General features: G+C 41.1%; 1 protein-coding gene across 1 annotated transcript in view; it reads right to left on the bottom strand.

Moving 5' to 3' along the window:
• The window catches only part of RRAGC (Ras related GTP binding C), a 56,308-nt gene that overhangs the window by 3,710 nt on the left and 33,486 nt on the right, over positions 1–19,112 (bottom strand). Inside the window, exons 5-6 of the mRNA XM_056557093.1 lie at positions 6,350–6,492; positions 4,032–4,180 (exon numbers count right to left, since the gene is read on the bottom strand). Of these exons, the coding sequence (XP_056413068.1) occupies positions 4,032–4,180; positions 6,350–6,492 (292 nt within the window). The remainder of the gene's footprint in view (positions 1–4,031; positions 4,181–6,349; positions 6,493–19,112) is intronic.

Genomic DNA, 19,112 nt, shown 5'->3' with positions numbered 1-19,112 from the left:
GTACAAGGAGAAAAAAATAAAAAAAATAAAAAGACCCCAAAAATTTGTAACCATTTCTCCCAAGTAAGGAATATGTGGATGTAAAATGCTCTGCAGGTGCACAAAATGGCTCAGGAGTGAGCGCGCACTATGTACATTTGAGGCCTATACTGGCGATTTGCACAGGGGTGGCTGCTGATTACTGCGGTTCTGGCATAAACTTAAAAAAAGAAATACCCACATGTGACCTCATTTAGGAAACTTCCCCCACTTACGGAATGTAACAAGGGGTGCAGTGAGCATTTACACCCCACAGGTGTCTGACATTTTTGAAACAGTGGTCCGTGAAAATGAAAAATTTAATTTTTCATTTGCACAGCCTACTGTTACAAAGATCTGTCAGATGCCAGTGGGGTGTAAATGCTCACTGCACCCCTTGTTACATTCCGTGAGGGGTGTAGTTTCCAAAATGGGGTCATGTGTGTGTGTGGGGGGGGGGGGGGGGGGGGGGGTCCACTGTTCTGACGCCATAGGGACTTTGTAAACGCACATGGTCCCTGACTTCTATTCCAACCAAATACTCCAAAATTCCATTGTCGCTCCTTCCCTTCTGAGCATTGTAGTACACCCACAGAGCACTTTACATCCACATATTAGATATTTTCTTACTCGAGAGAAGTGGGGTTACAAGTTTTGGGGGGCATTTTCACCTATTACCTGAAAAATTTGGGGTAACATCAGCATTTTAGTAAAAAAATGTAATGTTTCATTTTCACAACCAACTTCAACGCCTATCGTCAAACACCTGTGGGGTGTTAAGGCTTACTTTATCACTTGTTACGTTCCTCAAGGGGTGTAGTTTCCCAAATAGTAAGCCATGTGGGGCGTTTTACGCTGTTCTGGCACCATGGGGGCTTCCTAAATGGGACATGCCCCGCAAAAACCATTTCAGCAAAATACCATTTTCGCTCCATCCCTTCTGAGCTCCCTAGTGCACCCACAGAGCACTTAACATACACATGAGGTATTTCCTTACTCGAGAGAAATGGGGTTACAAATTTTGTGGGGCTTTTTCTCCTTTTACCCTTTGTAAAAATAAAAAAATATGGGTCTACAAGAACATGTTAGTGTAAAAAAATTAAGATTTTGAATTTTCGCCTCCACTTTGCTGCTAGTCCTGTGAAACCCCTAAAGGGTTAAACTTTTTGAATGTAATTTTGAATACCTTGAGGGGTGCACTTTTCATAATGGGGTATTTCTAACATAAAGACCCTCAAATTTACTTCAAAACTGAACTGGTCCCTGAAAAAAAGTCAGATTTGAAATTAACTTGAAAAATTGGAAAATTGCTGCTGAACTTTGAAGCCCTCTGGTGTCTTCAAAAAGTAAAAACATGTCAATTTTATGATGCAAACATAAAGTAGACATTGTATATGTGAATCAATATATAATTTATTTGGTATGTCTATTTTCCTTACAAGCAGAGAGTTTCAAAGTTATAAAAATTCTAAGTTTTCAAATATTTCATGAAATTTTGGAATTTTTCACCAAGAAAGGATGCAAGTATCAACGAAAATTTACCACTAACAAAGTAGAATATGTCACGAAAAAACAATCTCGGATTCAAATTCATAAGTACAAGCATCCCAGAGTTTAATAAAATATTTATTTATTTATTTATATTTATATATATACCTGTGCTGTAATTGGATAAAAAATGAAGTGACCACCTTCAAATCATTTCAGACTTTTAAGACTTTTTCACTTAAAGGTAAACTAAATTGTGATACCAAATAGGATATATATGTTCGTTCATGTAGCTGTAATTTGCAATATGTTGGTCAAACAGTACAAATAGTAAGAGCAAGGATCAATAAACAGATTGAATATTGCACATTGATTTATGCTTCACATCGTGTCGAGGCACTTCAATATTTCTCCCAATAAGAATGCGGATTCAATTAATTTGACCATATTAGAATCTATTCCCCCTGAAGCCCCCAACAGGTATCAAAGATTGATGAATTGCGAATCATTCTAGATACACAAGCTAGCGATCCCGAGTCCTTGGGGTTTAAATGAATGTATAGAGAACACCGAATATAAAATGTTGGCAGATGCATGTGGGTTTAAAATAGTTAAAAATACATCCTGATTAATCTATAATGTGATTATTCATATTTTTGCGACACTATACCAGATATAATTATGTTTGATGTATTGTGATGGCTTGCATCTGCATCAGATGTTGTAATATTCATTCCATCTCTTTATTGCTCATTGCATTTTCTGTATAGTATAGTTATAGATTATATATATATATATATATATAGATAGAGATAGATAGATAGATATATATATATATCTATCTCCTATGATCTGTGTTAGATATTGTGGGCGAAAGTGGACAATATAATTTAAGAGTTACATTATTATTATTATTATTAATAATGTAATCGCATCTTACCCTATTTGCAGTCTGTCGGACCTACTAATACTGTTATTGGCCAAAATACATCACGAGGTATGTCACACGAGATTAGTTTTTTCCTGTCAGCGTGATGTAGTATACACCTCTTACCGTAAAAACACATTATGGAGGTGTGTCACGTGAGAGAAGTTCTTCCCGGCCGGTGTTACGGAGCATATAACTTATGGCAATCCCTGATAATTACCCTTTTTTCTTCCTTCCCTTTACTGTTTCTGTGTCCTTTCTGGGGCTGAATTAATCAAGTGGTTTTATCTTTGCCCGCATGTTATAACGGTGCAATTCTATTGGTCATAATTCACATGGAGACTGCGATCTGCATGTTTTATATGCGGCCGTGCGCCTATGTGTTATTGTGTGGTATGTTCATTGCGCTTTTTTATATGCTTGTTGTTAAAACTGGTTTGTTCCTGTAAAGGGTTAATCTGCTTGGGTATATAACCTGAGCGATCTCCCCTAATTGACATGCCTGATGAAGCTGCACATGCGCAGCGAAACGTGTTGCATCTTTGTACAATAAACAGTACTGTACTAGGACAGAGTATGCTTGTCCAAAAACAATTTTGCCAGTTTTTGCGCACAAAATGTATGCAGTCAGGAAGGAACTGTCTTCTATTATAACTGTGTGACAGGAGCTGTATAGTCATCATGAGTACTGTGACAAGAATGTCTCTAGTAGCCATGATGGGGAAAGAAACTCAAATTATCTCCATAGTGGTGGTTGGTGGAAAAATCACAATGAGAAAATTGAATAAAGAATTCCAAGAATTTTCAGGTTCACAGAAAAAAAAAATGGCAGATGTCAAATTGGATCCTTAGTCCGGCGCAGTGCAGTAGAAGAAGAGTCCGTAATGCAGGGGTTAACTTCATATGGTTTATTCAAAACACAATCGCAATGCGTTTCCTGCCCGTACAAGGCACATTGCCTGAGGAAGTGCCCTGTACGGGCAAGAAACACGTTGCGATTGTGTTTTGAATAAACCATATGAAGTTAACCCTTGCATTACGGACTCTTCTACTGCACTGCGCTGGACTAAGGATCCAATTTTACATCTGCCATTTTTTTCCTATGAATCTCCACCGGTGAGCAAGTCTTCAACCGGAGGATTCTGGCTGCATGCAGATTTATCTATTATGCTCTTCATGGTGTTGTGCCCACAGTGCAACACATTCTGGTAAGCGCATTTCTTGTACTTGTGCCAAATAGTCTCACGGTACCGCACTAGGGGCGCATGTGTTTTTTTTTCTCTTTCTTACCTAAGAATTTTCAGGTAGAAAAGAACTTTATCAAGTTGACGTATGGTAAGGAGCATACTTATTTGGGTGTGATTACATGAGAAGCACTATTTTTTTGAACATTCTATAAGTGGAGAAAGGCATTTTCCCAATATTATGGAGTTTTTGACATTGGATTGCACCACTAATTTATGCAGAGGTAAAAGGTCGGTGACCATTTAAAAGCTTGTGCCTCAAAGAACCTTTAGCTGGCCACCAAGTGGGAGCTGTTAGGTTTAGTTGTTCTGTAATGAGAATCTGGATATTGCCTGTACAACCACACACTTACCTTTTCTCTCAAAGCTTTCTTCCCTAAGAATACAAACAAGTGACAGGAATTTTGTAACTTCTTTTAAATAGAGAACAGTTGTGTTGTTGAGCTTGATAATCGCCATGGACTCCTTGTCGTATGCAGTCCCATTACACTCCGCATGCAAGCTGTGCAGATAAAAAGAAAAAAGGTTATTACTAACACAGGAGGAGCATACTGCAGTCTTAGAAATATAATATGGCCGCTGTACATGGTAATATGTCCCACTGCCTCAGACATCCTAAGTAATCAACACCATTGTGACCATCCAAAGATCTTTTATTATAATCCTATGTAAACTCCACTCTGGGAGGGGAACAGTAAAAAAAAAAACAACCCTCTTTTTTACTCCTGCATCCCCGCCAGATTCATTGAACTTTGTTCCTGGTGTCCAACACTTTGGAGTTTGGTGTTGTAACATCATGTGGCTTGTCATTTAATGACTGGCCGTGTGACGTCACCCAAACCCAGAAGTACAACTTCAGAAACTGGTCCGCTAACCTACGGCCTCCCCAAACAATGATTTTAAAAGCATAGGGTGTCCTGAGTCTAGGGGTATTTATATTTTATACATTTTTTACTCCATTTGATTATTAACCCCATGCCGCAAATGGACATTTATTAACGTCCATTTGCGGCTCCCAAGTTATGAGGCACGCATCATACCCGGTGGGTCCCCGTTGCTATAAGCAACCAGGATCCAAGGCTAATGCCGAACATCGCCGATGGGGCCGATGTCCAGCATTAACTTTTTAGAAGCGGCGATCAAACTTGATAGCTGTGTCTAAAACGAAAGTAAACATTGCCGGTTTGCTCAGTGGTGCTGTTCAGGACTGCAGTGGTGAAATCGCGGCGTCCCGAAAAGCTTGCAGGACATGAGGAGGGCCCCTACCTGCCTCCTCGCTGTCCGATCGCCGAATGACTGGTCCATGCCTGAGATCCAGGCAGGAGAGGTCTAGCAGCAATAACACTGATCAATGCCATGTTATTGCATGGCAGTTGTCAGTGTAGGCAATCAGTGTGTGCAATGTTATAGTCCTCTATGGGGGGCTATAACATTGCAAAAAAAAAAGGAAATAAAGTGTTAATAAATGTGATTTAACCTCTTCCCTAATAAAAGTTTTCCCATTTAAAAAAAGTGTTTAAATAAAAACAAACATATGTTGGATCGCCGCGTGCGTAAATGTCCGAACTATAAAAATATATTGTTAATTAAGCTGCACGGTCAATGGCGTACACTTCCAAAGTCCAAAAGTAGCGTATTTTTGGTCACTTTTTATACCATAATTTTTTTATAAAAAAAAAAAAAAAAATTAAGTGATCCAAAAGTCTGATCAAAAACAAAAATGGTACCTCCAAAAACTTCAGATCACGGCGCAAAAAATGAGGCCTCATACCGTCCCTTATTCAGAAAAATAAAAGTTAGAGGATATTTTTCAACATTAATTTTGGTGCATATAGTTATAATTTTTTTTGTAGTAAAATAAAATCAAAACTATCTAAAATGGGTATCCTATGCGTATGGACCTACAGAATATAAGGCGCAATTTTTACCGAAAACTGCACTGCGTAGAAACGGAAGCCGCTAAAAATTACTAAATGGCTTCCGCGCCCACAACCCCCCCCCCCCCCCCCCCCCAACTTTGCCCCACAAGTAATTTTTTCTGGTTTCGCCGTAGATTTTGTAATGAAATTATTAATGGTATTACAAAGTAAAATTGTTGGCGCAAAGAACAAGCTCTCATATTGATATTGAAGTGGAAAATTGAAAGTGTTATGATTATTAGAAGGTGAGGAGGAAAAAACAAAAGTGCAAAAACATTATTTTTTTTTAAAACAACTGGTGCCAGAAAGTTATACAGATTAGTAAATAACTTCTATATGAAAATCTTAATCCTTCCAGTACTTATCAGCTGCTGTATACTACAGAGGAAGTTGTATTTTTTTCTGGAGTCTGACCACAGTGCTCTCTGCTGACACGTCTGTCCATGTCAGGAACTGTCCAGAGTACAAGCAAATCCCCATAGCAAACCTCTCCTGCTCTGGATAGTTCCTGTTATGGACAGATGTGTCAGCAGAGAGCACTGTGGCCAGACTGATAAGAACTCCAGAAAGAAATACAACTTCCTGTGGGGCACACAGCAGCTGATAAGTACTTAAAAGGATTAAGATTTTTAAATATAAATCATTTACAAATCTGTTAAACTTTCTGGCACCAGTTTATTTAAAGAATTTTTCCCCCCATTGGAGTACCCCTTTAACACTTCATACAATGAACACATAGCATACATGCTTACCTGTATATACAAGACACATCTATTACAACATCGATCATATCACAGCACAGCTCGTAGGACTGCATGTCTACAGGAGAACTGTCTGTTGCAATATAGATTTTGCTGACCACATCAAATAAGAAAGCTTTTTCAATGCCAGAATTCTGGGGGAAAAAAAACACAGGTAAAGCATTATATAAATAAATACAGCCCAAATAGTTTTTCTTCAAGCTTCCCCTAACATCTGAACTACACATGCAGCAGTATATCCCATATCCCTGTGTCACATGTGGAGTATGTTCTCACACTGTGGATCTTCTGCAGGTCAGTTGCAGCATGTGAACATGCACAATAAGGTCCATTGTGAATTTATTATATGTCACTTGTTATTAAAGGGGTACTCCGCCCTTAGACATCTTATCCCCTATCCAAAGGATAGGGAATAAAATGTCTGATCACGGGGGTCCCGCCGCTGGGACCCCCACGATCTATGTGCAACACTTGTGACGTCACTCCCCCTCCCATAGACTTGCATTGAGGGGGTGGGGCGTGACATCACGAGGGGCATGGCAGTGATGTCACGACCCCTGGCACCCAGCGCGTTCGGAACAAAATGTTCCGGAGTACCCTTTTACATCTGTACTCTGAGACTAGAATAAGTTCTTTCCAAACACACACACCGCTGTATGCCAAGGTTAGCAAGAGGAAGACACCATCACAAGAGACATCTAGCCAGTTTTGTTTATCTTTGCTGCTATATTTCAGTTTGTATTTAACCCATTTAAGACCAGGACAATTTTCATTTTTTGCAGTTTTTTCCCCTTCTCACCCTTTGTTAGCCATAACTTATTTTGAGATCTACAGACCCATATGAGGGCTTGTTTTTTGCAGGACTAATTTTACTTTCTAATGACTTCCTTCATTTTGTCATAACATATGATCATGATCACATTTTTTGGTTTCTTTGTATTTTTTATTTTTATCATTAACGCCATTTCCCATAAGAGATAAATAAGGATATATCAAATATGTTTATTTTTATTGTGTTGTTCATATGCTGGCTACATATTTTATACATGGAAAATTAGGGTGATTTAACCCCTTAAAGACACAGACCATTTCGGCCTTAAGGACATAGCCAATTTACATTTCAGCATTTTTGTTTTTTCCCTCTCCTTTTAAAAGCCATAACAATTTTGTTCCATCCATAGACCCATATGAAGGCTTTTTTTTGCGCAGCTGATTTTGGGTAAGAAAATACGCAAAAACAAATACGCAGCAAAAACACGGCACGTGTGAGCCTACCCTAAAGGGTCAATAGCCGCCAGCAGTGATTTCTAAACTGCACTTATTAGCGGCAGCCCCCAGCTACTGAAATCAGCTTATGGCCACACTGTATGGAGCGGAATCCATACATCCTTAACAGCACCTTGAAGAAAATGTATGTCATGGGTCATAGGAAAAAAAAAACGTAGGTTTTAACTATTGCACTGTGTAAAATTAAATAGTGTACGGCATTTCTGAAAATGTTTAAGGAAATATAGGGGGGGGGGGGGGGGAGATTTATCAAAACATGTGTAGAAGAGTGGTACAGTTGCCTATGGCAACCAATCAGATTGCCGCTTTCATTTTTCAGAGGCTTTTTTCAAAATGAAAGAAGCAATCTGATAGGTTGCTACAGGCAACTGCACCACTCTTCATCTACACAGGTTTTGATAAGTTTCCCCCATAGTCTTCTCCAATCCCCCCCTATGACTGCATTGTTTTGATAACTGTTGCTCTTGGATACAACCCACTGAGATTGGTCACACATGGTGAGGTAAACGGCAGTCTCCTGAAGGTAATGTTAATCTGCGCAACAAAGGCAAGCAAGGGGTATTGTGGGAAAGTGTGTACTCTTATCTGATGACAGTGGGGGGACATTTAGGTATTTAGAACCTTTTTTGCATACAAAAAAGTTGCACTTGCACCTAAGCATTTTTTGTGCGACTTGTGGGTAAGCAAAGTGTTACATACAGCCTTACCTAAGCAAATTTCAGTTTTTACGGGAGTTGTAGTTTAGGAAAAGGGTGCCTCCAACTGTGGCTAAACTACAACTCCCATCGTGGGAGTTGTATTTTAGAAACAGCGAGACTCCAGCTGTTCCTAAATTACAAATGATGGGGGTTTTAGTTTAGCAACAGCTAGAGGCTCCTTGTTTGGAAACGCTGGTTTATGGTTGTTTTCCCCAAGGGAGGGTGCCACAAGTGTACAAACCAATTTCCGTGTTTTTTTTCTTATTTCAGATCCGTGTATTCTTCGAAGTCTGTGGACTACGTCGATGACCAGCGTTTTTTTTTTTGTTTAATATTAAATACAATGGTTAACAAGGGCTGTGGGGGGAGTGTTTTTTTAAATAAAGTTTTTTTTTTTTCCCTTTACAGGCTTCGTAGTGGAAGCTGTCTTATAGACGGAATCCATTACTAAACCAGGCTTAGCTTTAAACCCAAAAACAGCTAGTGCTAACCCCTAATTATTACCCAAGTACCCACCGCCACAGGGGTGCCAGGAAGAGCAGATGCCAACAGGCGAGATCAAAAATGGCGCTCCTGGGCCAAGGCGGTAACAGGCTAGCGTTATTTAGGCTGGGGAGGGCCAGTAGCAATGGTCCTCGCCCACCCTGGTAATGTCAGGCTGTTGCTGCTTGGTTGGTATCAGGCTGTTACTGAATATACAGGGAACCCTATGCATTTTATTTTTTTTTCCCCCCCAAATATCCCTATATTTTCATTCTCAGCCAGATACCAACCAAGCAGCAACAGCCTGACATTACCAGGGTGGGTGAGGACTATTGTTACTGGCCCTCCCAGGCCTAAATAACACCAGCTTGTTACTGCTTAGGCCCAGGAGCGCCATTTTTGACATAACGGGCCTGTTTGTACCGGCTCCGGCACCGCTGTGGCAGTGGGTACCAGGGTAATAATTGGGGGTTAGCGTTAGCTGTTTTGGGGATAACGATAACCCCTGGCTTAGTAATGGATTCTGTCTATAAGACAGCTTCCACTACTAAGCCTGTAAAGGAAATGTAAAAAAAAATAACACAAGTTTAAAAAACTTATTCCAAAACATGCTAACCCAAGCGCCCTCGTTAAACATTTTATTAATATTAAACCCCCCCCCCCAAAAAAAACAACACTGGTCATCGTAGTCCACCAGATCTGAAGAAGTCCACAGGATACATGGATCTGAAATAAGAAAAAAAAAAATGGGTTATTACATTTAGGAGTAAAAAGTGGTAATTTTTTTTTTTTTTATAAAACACACACATATACATATTATATATATATATATATATATATATATATATATATATATATATATATATATATATATATATATATATATATACATACATATATATATATATATATATATATACATACATATATATATATACACATATACATACATATATATACATATATATATATATACACACATATATATATATATATATATATATATAGCACATTTTTTCACAGCTGCGACTTGAGCTGGGGTTACAAAGTGTTGTTCTGAAATCATTTAACCCCTTAAGGACTCTTTCAATTTTGCACCTAAAAATCCATATGATGGCTTATTTTTTTGCGCCACCAATTCTACTTTGCAATTACATTAGTCATTTTACCAAAAAATCCACGGTGAAACGGAAAAAAAAAAAAAATCATTGTGCAACAAAATTGAAGAAAAAAAATGTCATTTGTAAATTTTGGGGGCTTCCGTTTCTACGCAGTGCATTTTTTGGTCAAAATTACACCTTATCTTTATTCTGTAGGCCCATACGGTTAAAATGATACCCTACTTATATAGGTTTGATTTTGTCGCACTTATGAAAAAAAATCATAACTACATGCAGGAAAATTTATACGTTTAAAATTGTCATATTCTGACCCCTGTAACTTTTATTCTTCCGCATACGGGCCGGTATGAGGGCTCATTTTTTGCGCCGTGTTCTGAAGTTTTTATTGGTACCATTTTTGAGTTGATCGGACTTTTTGATCGCTTTTTATTCATTTTTTTATGATATAAAAAGTGACCAAAAATACGCTATTTTGGACTTTGGAATTTTTTTGCATGTACGCCATTGACAGTGCGGTTTAATTAACAATATATTTTTATAGTTCAGACATTTACGCACGCGGTGATACCACATATGTTTATTTTTATTTACACAGTTTTGTTTTTTATGGGAAAAGGGGGGGGGTGATTCAAACTTTTATTAGGGAAGGGGTTAAATGACCTTTGTTAACTTTTTTTTTTCACTTTTTTGCAGTGTTATAGCTCCCATTGGGACCTATAGCACTGCACACGCTGATCTCCTATGCTGATCCCTGCAAAGCCATAGCTTTGCACGGATCAGTCAGATAGGGGCTTGATTGCTCAAGCCTGTAGCTCAGGTTTGGAGCAATCAATCGACGATCGGACGCCGCGGAGTCAGGTAAGGAGACCTCTGCCTGCGTCCCAGCTGATTGGAACATCACGATTGGAAGCAGAGATATATGATGCTGTATGTATGTAGGGTTGTCCCTGGGCTTGTCCAGGATGCACAGGAGCAATGAAGATAATGGATCCTATACAGATACAGTTAGCAAAATTGTTCATTCACTTGTGTTCAAGTTTTGCACTAGGTCTCAAAAAATCTAGACCCATTTCTGACGAAAGGCACGGTTTTACTGTATCCTTTAAGGGTCTATTCACATGTACAGTATTCTGCGCAGGATTTCAAGCTGTGTTCAGTCATTCTGTTTACATTGAAATCTGCAGCAGGAAATCATGTGCATCAAATCTGCACCGAATACTGTACATGTAAATAGACCATAAAGCAGTAATCTGCAGCCAGGGACTATAGACATTATGGATCCTGGTACAATGCAATGCATGAACTGACTAAAGTTCATTACTAACAGTCAGAGAACAGTAGTAACAGTCATCTGCAGTTATTCGTATGTTCTGCCTACTTGTATAATGTAGTAAATTATCATTTTCACACAAAAATATATGTGCTTTTCATTTTATGAATGACAATAGCACCACCTAGTGGAAAAGTGGGAAACTCATGTACATTGGTTATCAGTGATGATGTAAAAAAACAAAAAAAAACAGTAGGCTCAAAAACCAGCATGCCAGGTAAGGTGCTCTGTGCTAAGGTTCCTTGAGTCCTGGCAGCATGTAGTATATCAAATGACACTGCAAAATGTAGTATTGCAAATAAAATACAATAGTACAATACAAATATGCACAGCTCACAAAATACCACCAGTATTTCATCTGTATGTAATCCATATTTTGTACAATAAATACCGTTTGGCTTTTCTACAAAAATTCTATTGTACTTCACAAAAGTAAATGAAAATACTGATTCAACACGGATAAAATACAGATACATGCATATTGTAATCCCTCTCCATGACTTTCATAGGCGTTTTTCCATCCACAAAATATATGAAAGTAGCACATTCTGAGTGTTTAAAATCTGCCCATGCTATTTATTTATATGGAGGTCAACCCAATGAATGACAAAGGGGCAAATCTGTGGTAGAAATCTAACGGTCTGCCCTAAATAGATGAGGGATCTTAACCCTTTAACAACCACGGACATAAATGTACGTCCTGGCTTGGCGGTACTTCGCGCCCCAGGACATACATTTACGTCCTGTGTATGACCGCGAGCATCGATTGTCATGCATGGCAGGTCCCGGCTGCCGGACCCGCCGGTAATGGCAGACATCCATGATTGCACGGATGTCTGCCATTAACCCCTCAGATGCCATGATCAGTACAGATCACGGCATCTGCGGCAATGAACACGTTAAAATGGATGATCGGATCGCCCACAGCACTGCCGTGGCGATTCGATCATCTGTAATGGTGGACGGAGGTCCCCTAACCTGCCTCCCTCCGTCTCCCGGCGTCTCCTGCTCTGGTCTGAGATCGAGCAGACCAGAGCAGGAGATAGCCGATAATACTGATCAGTGCCATGTCCTATGCATAGCACTGAACAGTATTAGCAATCTAATGATTGCTAGAGATAGTCCCCAATGGGGACATAAAAAGTGTAAAAAAAATAAATAAAGGTGAAAAATGTTAAAATACCGTATTTATCGGCGTATAACACGCACTTTTTAGGCTAAAATTTTTAGCCTAAAGTCTGTGTGCGTGTTATACGCCGATACACCCCCAGGAAAGGCAGGGGGAGAGAGGCCGTCGCTGCCCGCTTCTCTCCTCCTGCCTTTCCTGGGGTCTAGAGCGCTGCTGTCGGCCCTTTTCACCCCCTGGTTATCGGCGCCGCTGCCCGTTCTGTCCCCCTGACTATCGGTGCCGGCGCCGATAGCCAGGGAGAGAGAAGCGGCGCCGACAGCCAGGGGGAGAGAAGGGGCAGCGGCACCCATTGCTGGCGCCGCTGCCCCGTTGCCTCCCCCCATCCCCGGTGGCATAATTACCTGAGTCCGGTCCGCACTGCTCCGCTGCTCCAGGCCTCCGTCGTGCGTCCCCGGCGTCATTGCTATGCGCTGAACGGCGCGGCGCATGACGTCAGAGCGCCGTGCCGTGCATAGCAACGACGCTGGGGACGCACGAGGGAGGCCTGGAGCAGCGCGGACCCGACTCAGGTAATTATGCCACCTGGGATGGGGGGAGGCAACGGGGCAGCGGCGCCGGCAATGGGTGCCGCTGCCCCTTCTCTCCCCCTGGCTGTCGGCGCCGCTTCTCTCTCCCTGGCTATCGGCGCCGGCACCGATAGTCAGGGGGACAGAACGGGCAGCGGCGCCGATAACCAGGGGGTGAAAAGGTCCGACAGCAGCGCTCTAGACCCCAGGAAAGGCAGGGGGAGAGAAGCGGGCACCGACGGCCTCTCTCCCCCTGCCTTTCCTGGGGGTATATCGGGGTATACACGCGCACACACGCACCCTCATTTTATCATGGATATTTGGGTAAAAAACTTTTTTTACCCAAATATCCTTGGTAAAATGAGGGTGCGTGTTATAGGCCGGTGCGTGGTATACCCCGATAAATACGGTAAGTAAAAAAAAAAAAATACAAAAAAGTGAAAAATCCCCTCCCCCAATAAAAATGAATTGTCCGTTTTTCCCATTTTACCCCCAAAAAGCATAAACATTTTTTTTTATAAACATCTTTGGTATCGCCGCGTGCGTAAATGTCGGATAAAAATTCTCCAAATTCTGCTTTTGTCACATTTTATTCCAAAAAATAAAATGAAAAATTGTCTAAAAGTTTTATATGTGCAAATGTGGTATCAATAAAACGTACAGATGACGGCGCAAAAAAATGAGCCCTCATACCACCCCTTACACGGAAAAATGAAAAAGTTATAGGTGGTCAAAATAGGGCAATTTTAGATTACTGATTTTTGTACAAAAAGTTTTAGATTTTTGTACCGCTTAAAAAAATATATATATAAAAGTATCTAGCCATGGGTATCATTTTAATCGTATTGACCCACAGAAAAAAGAACACGTCATTTTTACCGTAAAGTGTATAGTGTGAAAACGAAACCCTCCAAAATGTGCAAAATTAGGGTTTTCATTTAAATTTCCTCCCTAAAAAAATATTTTTTTTGGGTTCGTCGTACATTTTATGGTATAATGAGAGGTTTCATTACTAAGTACAATTGGTCACGCAAAAAACAAGCCCTTATATGTGTCTATAGATGGAAATATGAAAGTTATGGATTTTAGAAGGCGAAGAGGAAAAAACAAAAATGCTAAAATAAAAATTGGCCTGGTCCTTAAGGGGTCAAAACAACCCTCACATAATACCAGAAATGCAATAGTGATATTGGTTTTATAAACATCTATTATTCGAACAGCGCTGTACGCCACAGAAGGATTGTGTCTTATGATTTTCAGCTGCTCTGTAAGACATCTTAAAAAGTTAATCCAGTGGTTTTTTAAATCAACTGGTGCCAGGAAGTTAAACAGATTCGTAAATTACTTCTATTTAAAAATCTTAATCCTTCCCATACCTATCAGCAGCTGTATGCTCCACAGGAAGTTCTTTTCTTTTCTGTCTGACCACAGTGCTCTCTGCTGACACCTCTGTCCATTTTAGGAACTGTCCAGACCAGGAGCAAATCCCCATAGAAAACCTCTCCTGCTTCAGACAGTTCCTAAAATGGACAGAGGCGTCAGCAGAGAGCACTGTGGTCATACAGAAAGGAAATTCAAAAAGAAGAGAACTTCCTGTGGAGTAGACAGCAGCTGACAGTTACAAATCTGTTTATTTTTCAAATCAACTGGTGCCAGAAAGTTAAAGTTTTCCAGTGGAGTACCCCCTTAATATGCTGATGTCACATGTTTAAAAATAAAAACAAAAAACCCTAAAATCAGCAGAAACTAGTAATGCAGTGCAGTATAAATTGTAGACCCAGCACTATCCATGTCATGTTTCCATACCAACAAAGCTTTCCAAATGTGATGATCTGGACATTTCTGGCACGTTCACTATGCTTTCTAGACAAACTAGTATCACCAGCACTACGGTGGAAAGGACAAACTGTCAATTTAATATGTGGTTGCCCTAAAAATCACTCTTGGCTAAAAGCCAGACAATTGCTGATAACAGCAAGAACACCACAAAAAGCAAGACAATAGCAACCTAAATATCCAAGAAAATGGGTCCTAGAAAGGGGCATCTGCATAATCCTTGTCACATGAAAAACAAGGGAGTGCGCCCCGACATGGCTAAATCATTGTAACGTCATCAGTACCCCCTGTGGAGGCTTACTCGGGCTTTATACATCTATAGCCCAATACCCTGTTCCCTGAGGACACAGAGATCACGGAATTTTCCTTGTTACATTTTTTTTTATGTCAATAAAAGCTCATCCAGAGCGAAACATATGTTGGGGTTGGTATGTGCTTAGGTAAGTCTTGCATGCATGATAGATAGCAGGACCTGCTCTAATCCTTTTTACTGAAATTGTATTGTAAATTGGTTGCACTATGCACTTTGTATACACTTTCATATATGGATTGAGATAGGATTTGATATTTATTACTATGGGGGGATTTATCAATCTATATAGAGTCATTTTAGGTGTATTTTCTTGCGCAAAATCTTGCGCAAGGACATTTCCTGCGTTCTTTTTGTGCGTCTTTTTGGTGGAACTTTTTCTAAAGATGTCACTGTTCAGGTGTACCGTAGAGACGTTTTTCCTGTAGACATGAATTTACTAACTGCGTGTTTTTTTTTGCGCACAAAAAGAACGCAAGTGTAATTTTTTTGCGCAAATATACACCAGCTCCCAGCACACGTAGAAGTCTGCCTTATATTTTTTTCAAGAGCTGAGATGGGCTGGATTCTATTACTGCACATGATTCACAGAGATCCGTGCGCAAGTTTTTCTTATTCTAATAAAGATTTTTTGATTGCAATTAAATATCTGTAGTATTTTTATATTTTGATGGAAGTGATGATATGGCCCCTACAGAGTCCCGATCTTATCAAATCTGTCAGAAATTAGATGAAGAGAGTTTACATCCACAGAAGAGCTCGTTCAGCAGACATCGCGGCATATCGCCCATGGGGGTCATTATGCCCCCCCCCATGTCGGCGATGGCCGCAGATCGCTGGACAATTCAGTCCAGCGATCTGCGGCGATTCCGGGTCAATCGGGTCTCCAGTGACCCGGAATTACTGGCTGATCGGGGGCCGTCTCAGCCATTGCCAGCAGGGGTGAGGTGGCACTGGTGCCACCTCACGATCGCCCTGATTCGTCGACCAATCAGGGCGCCTGCTGCGGGTGTCACTCCCACACCCGCTCCGCCCCTCTCCCGGAGGGCGTGAGCGGGACGTGCACCCCGGGTGCTGGGGACCCCGATCCCCGGCATTAATATTGGGATCGGGGCCCCAGGAGCGGCGGCGGCGGGACTGACCTGCGCGGCGTCGATCAGCAGCAGCGGGAGGCGAGTGACAGCCTCCTGCTGTTGCTTAGCAACAGCTCCCTGCATGCAAAAAGGGCATGCTGGGAGCTGTAGTTATGCAACAGGAGGAGGCAGACCACCACAACTCCCAGCATTCCCTTATGGGCATGCTGGGACTTATGGTTTTGCAACAGCTGGAGGCACATTCTTTCTATGGAAAAGTGTACCTTCAGCTGTTGTATAACTACAACTCCCAGCTTGCACAATCAGCTAAAGTGCATGCTGTGAGTTGTAGTGGTGCATCTGGTGGTTGCATAACTACAACTCCCAGCATGCCTGTTGGCTGTCGGTGACTGCTGAGAGTTGTAGTTTTGCAACAGCTGAAGGCACACTGAGTTAAGTAGCAAACCAGTGTGTCTCCAGCTGTTGCATAACTACAATCCCCAGCATCCCCAGCCAAAGTAGTATTCCTCCCGCTGTTGCATAACTACAACACCCAGCATGCCCTTCCGCTGTCCGTACATGCTGGGGGTTGTAACTTTTGCAACAGCTGAAGGCACACTGGTTGCAAAACACTGAGTTTGTTACCAAACTTGGTGTTTCACAACCAGTGTGCCTCCAGCTGTTGCAAAACTACAACTCCCAGCATGCACTGATAGACCGTACATGCTGGGAGTTGTAGTTTTGCAACAACTGGATGCTTCTCCCCCCCCCCCCCCCCCCCATGGTGAACGTACAGGGTACACTCACATGGGCGGAGGATTACAGTAAGTATCCGGCTGCAAGTTTGAGCTGCAGCTCAAACTGCCAGCGAGAAACTACTGTGAACCCCCCGCCTGTGCGACTCTACCCTAAAAACACTACACTACACTACCAAAAAATAAAATAAAAAGTAAAAAACACTACATATACACATTCCCCTACACAGCCCCCCCTCCCCAATAAAAATGAAAAACGTCTGGTACGCCACTATTTCCAAAACGGAGCCTCCAGCTGTTGCAAAACTACAACTCCCAGCATGCACTTATAGACCCTACATGCTGGGAGTTGTAGTTTTGCAACAGCTGGATGTTCCCCCCTCCCCAATGTGAATGTACAGGGTACACTCACATGGGCGGAGGATTACAGTAAGTATCCGGCTGCAAGTTTGAGCTGCGGCAAATTTTCTGCCGCAGCTCAAACTGCCAGCGAGAAACTACTGTGAACCCCCCCGCCCGTGCGACTGTACCCTAAAAACACTACACTAACACAATAAAAAGTAAAAAACACTACATATACACATACCCCTACACAGCCCCCCTCCCCAATAAAAATGAAAAACGTCTGGTACGCCACTGTTTCCAAAACGGAGCCTCCAGCTGTTGCAAAACAACTACTCCCAGTATTACCAGACAGCCACTGACTGTCCAGGCATGCTGGGAGTTTAGCAACAGCTGGAGGCACCCTGTTTGGGAATCACTGGCGTAGAATACCCCTATGTCCACCCCTATGCAAGTCTCTAATTTAGGCCTCAAATGCGCACTGTCGTATTTCAAGGCAACAGTTTAGGGTCACATATGGGGTATCGCCGTACTCGGGAGAAATTGTGTTACAAATTTTAGGGGGTATTTTCTGCTTTTACCCTTTTTAAAAATGTAAAATTTTTGGGAAACCAAGCATTTTAGGTAAAAATTATTATTTTTTTTTTACATATGCAAAAGTTGTGAATCACCTGTAGGGTATTAAGGTTCAAATTACCCCTTGTTACGTTCCCCGAGGGGTCTAGTTTCCAAAATTGTATGCCATGTGTTTTTTTTTTTGCTGTTCTGGCACCATAGAGGCTTCCTAAATGCGGCATGCCCCCAGAGCAAAATTTGCTTTCAAAAAGCCAAATGTGACTCCTCCTCTTCTGAGACCTGTAGTGCGCCAGCAGAGCACTTTTCACCCCCATATGGGGTGTTTTCTGAATCGGGAGAAATTGGGCTTCAAATTTTGGGGGGTATTTTCTGCTATTATCCTTTTAAAAAGGTACAATTTTTGGGAAACCAAGCATTTTAGGTAAAACATTTTTTTTTATTTTTTTTACATATGCAAAAGTTGTGAATCACCTGTGGAGTATTAAGGTTCACATTACCCCTTGTTACGTTCCCCGAGGGGTCTAGTTTCCAAAATGGTATGCCATGTGTTTTTTTTTTTTGCTGTCCTGACACCATAGGGGCTTTCTAAAGGTGACATGCTCCCCAAAAACCATTTGTCGCTCCTTCCCTTCTGAGCCCTCTACTGCGCCCGCTGAACAATTAACATAGACATATGAGGCATGTGCTTACTCGAGAAAAATTGGGTTTCAAATACAAGTAAAAATTTTCTCCTTTCTACCAATTGCAAAAATTCAAAAAATTGGGTCTACAAGAACATGCGAGTGTAAAAAATGAAGATTGTGAATTTTCTCCTTCACTTTGCTGCTTTTCCTGTGAAACACCTAAAAGGGTTAATACACTTATTGAATGTCATTTTGAATACTTTGGGGGGTGTAGTTTTTATAATGTGGTCATTTCTGGGGAATTTCTAATATGAAGACCCTTCAAATCCACTTCAAACCTGAACTGGTCCATGAAAAATAGCCAGTTTGAAAATTTTGCGAAAAATTTCCAAATTGCTGCTGAACTTTGAAGCCCTCTGGTGTCTTCCAAAAGTAAAAACTCATAAATTTTATGATGCAAACATAAAGTAGACATATTGTATATGTGAACCCCAAAATGTTTTCTTTTGAATATCCATTTTCCTTACAAGCAGAGAGCTTCAAAGTTAGAAAAATGCAAAATGTTCATTTTTTTCATCAAATTTTGGGATTTTTCCCCAAGAAAGGATGCAAGTTACCATAAAAT

The sequence above is a fragment of the Hyla sarda genome, chromosome 2 (genome assembly GCF_029499605.1).
Source record: "Hyla sarda isolate aHylSar1 chromosome 2, aHylSar1.hap1, whole genome shotgun sequence".
Lineage (NCBI taxonomy): Eukaryota > Metazoa > Chordata > Amphibia > Anura > Hylidae > Hyla > Hyla sarda.
Note: the sequence above shows the minus strand (reverse complement) of the source record. Positions and strands in the feature narration are given on the sequence as shown.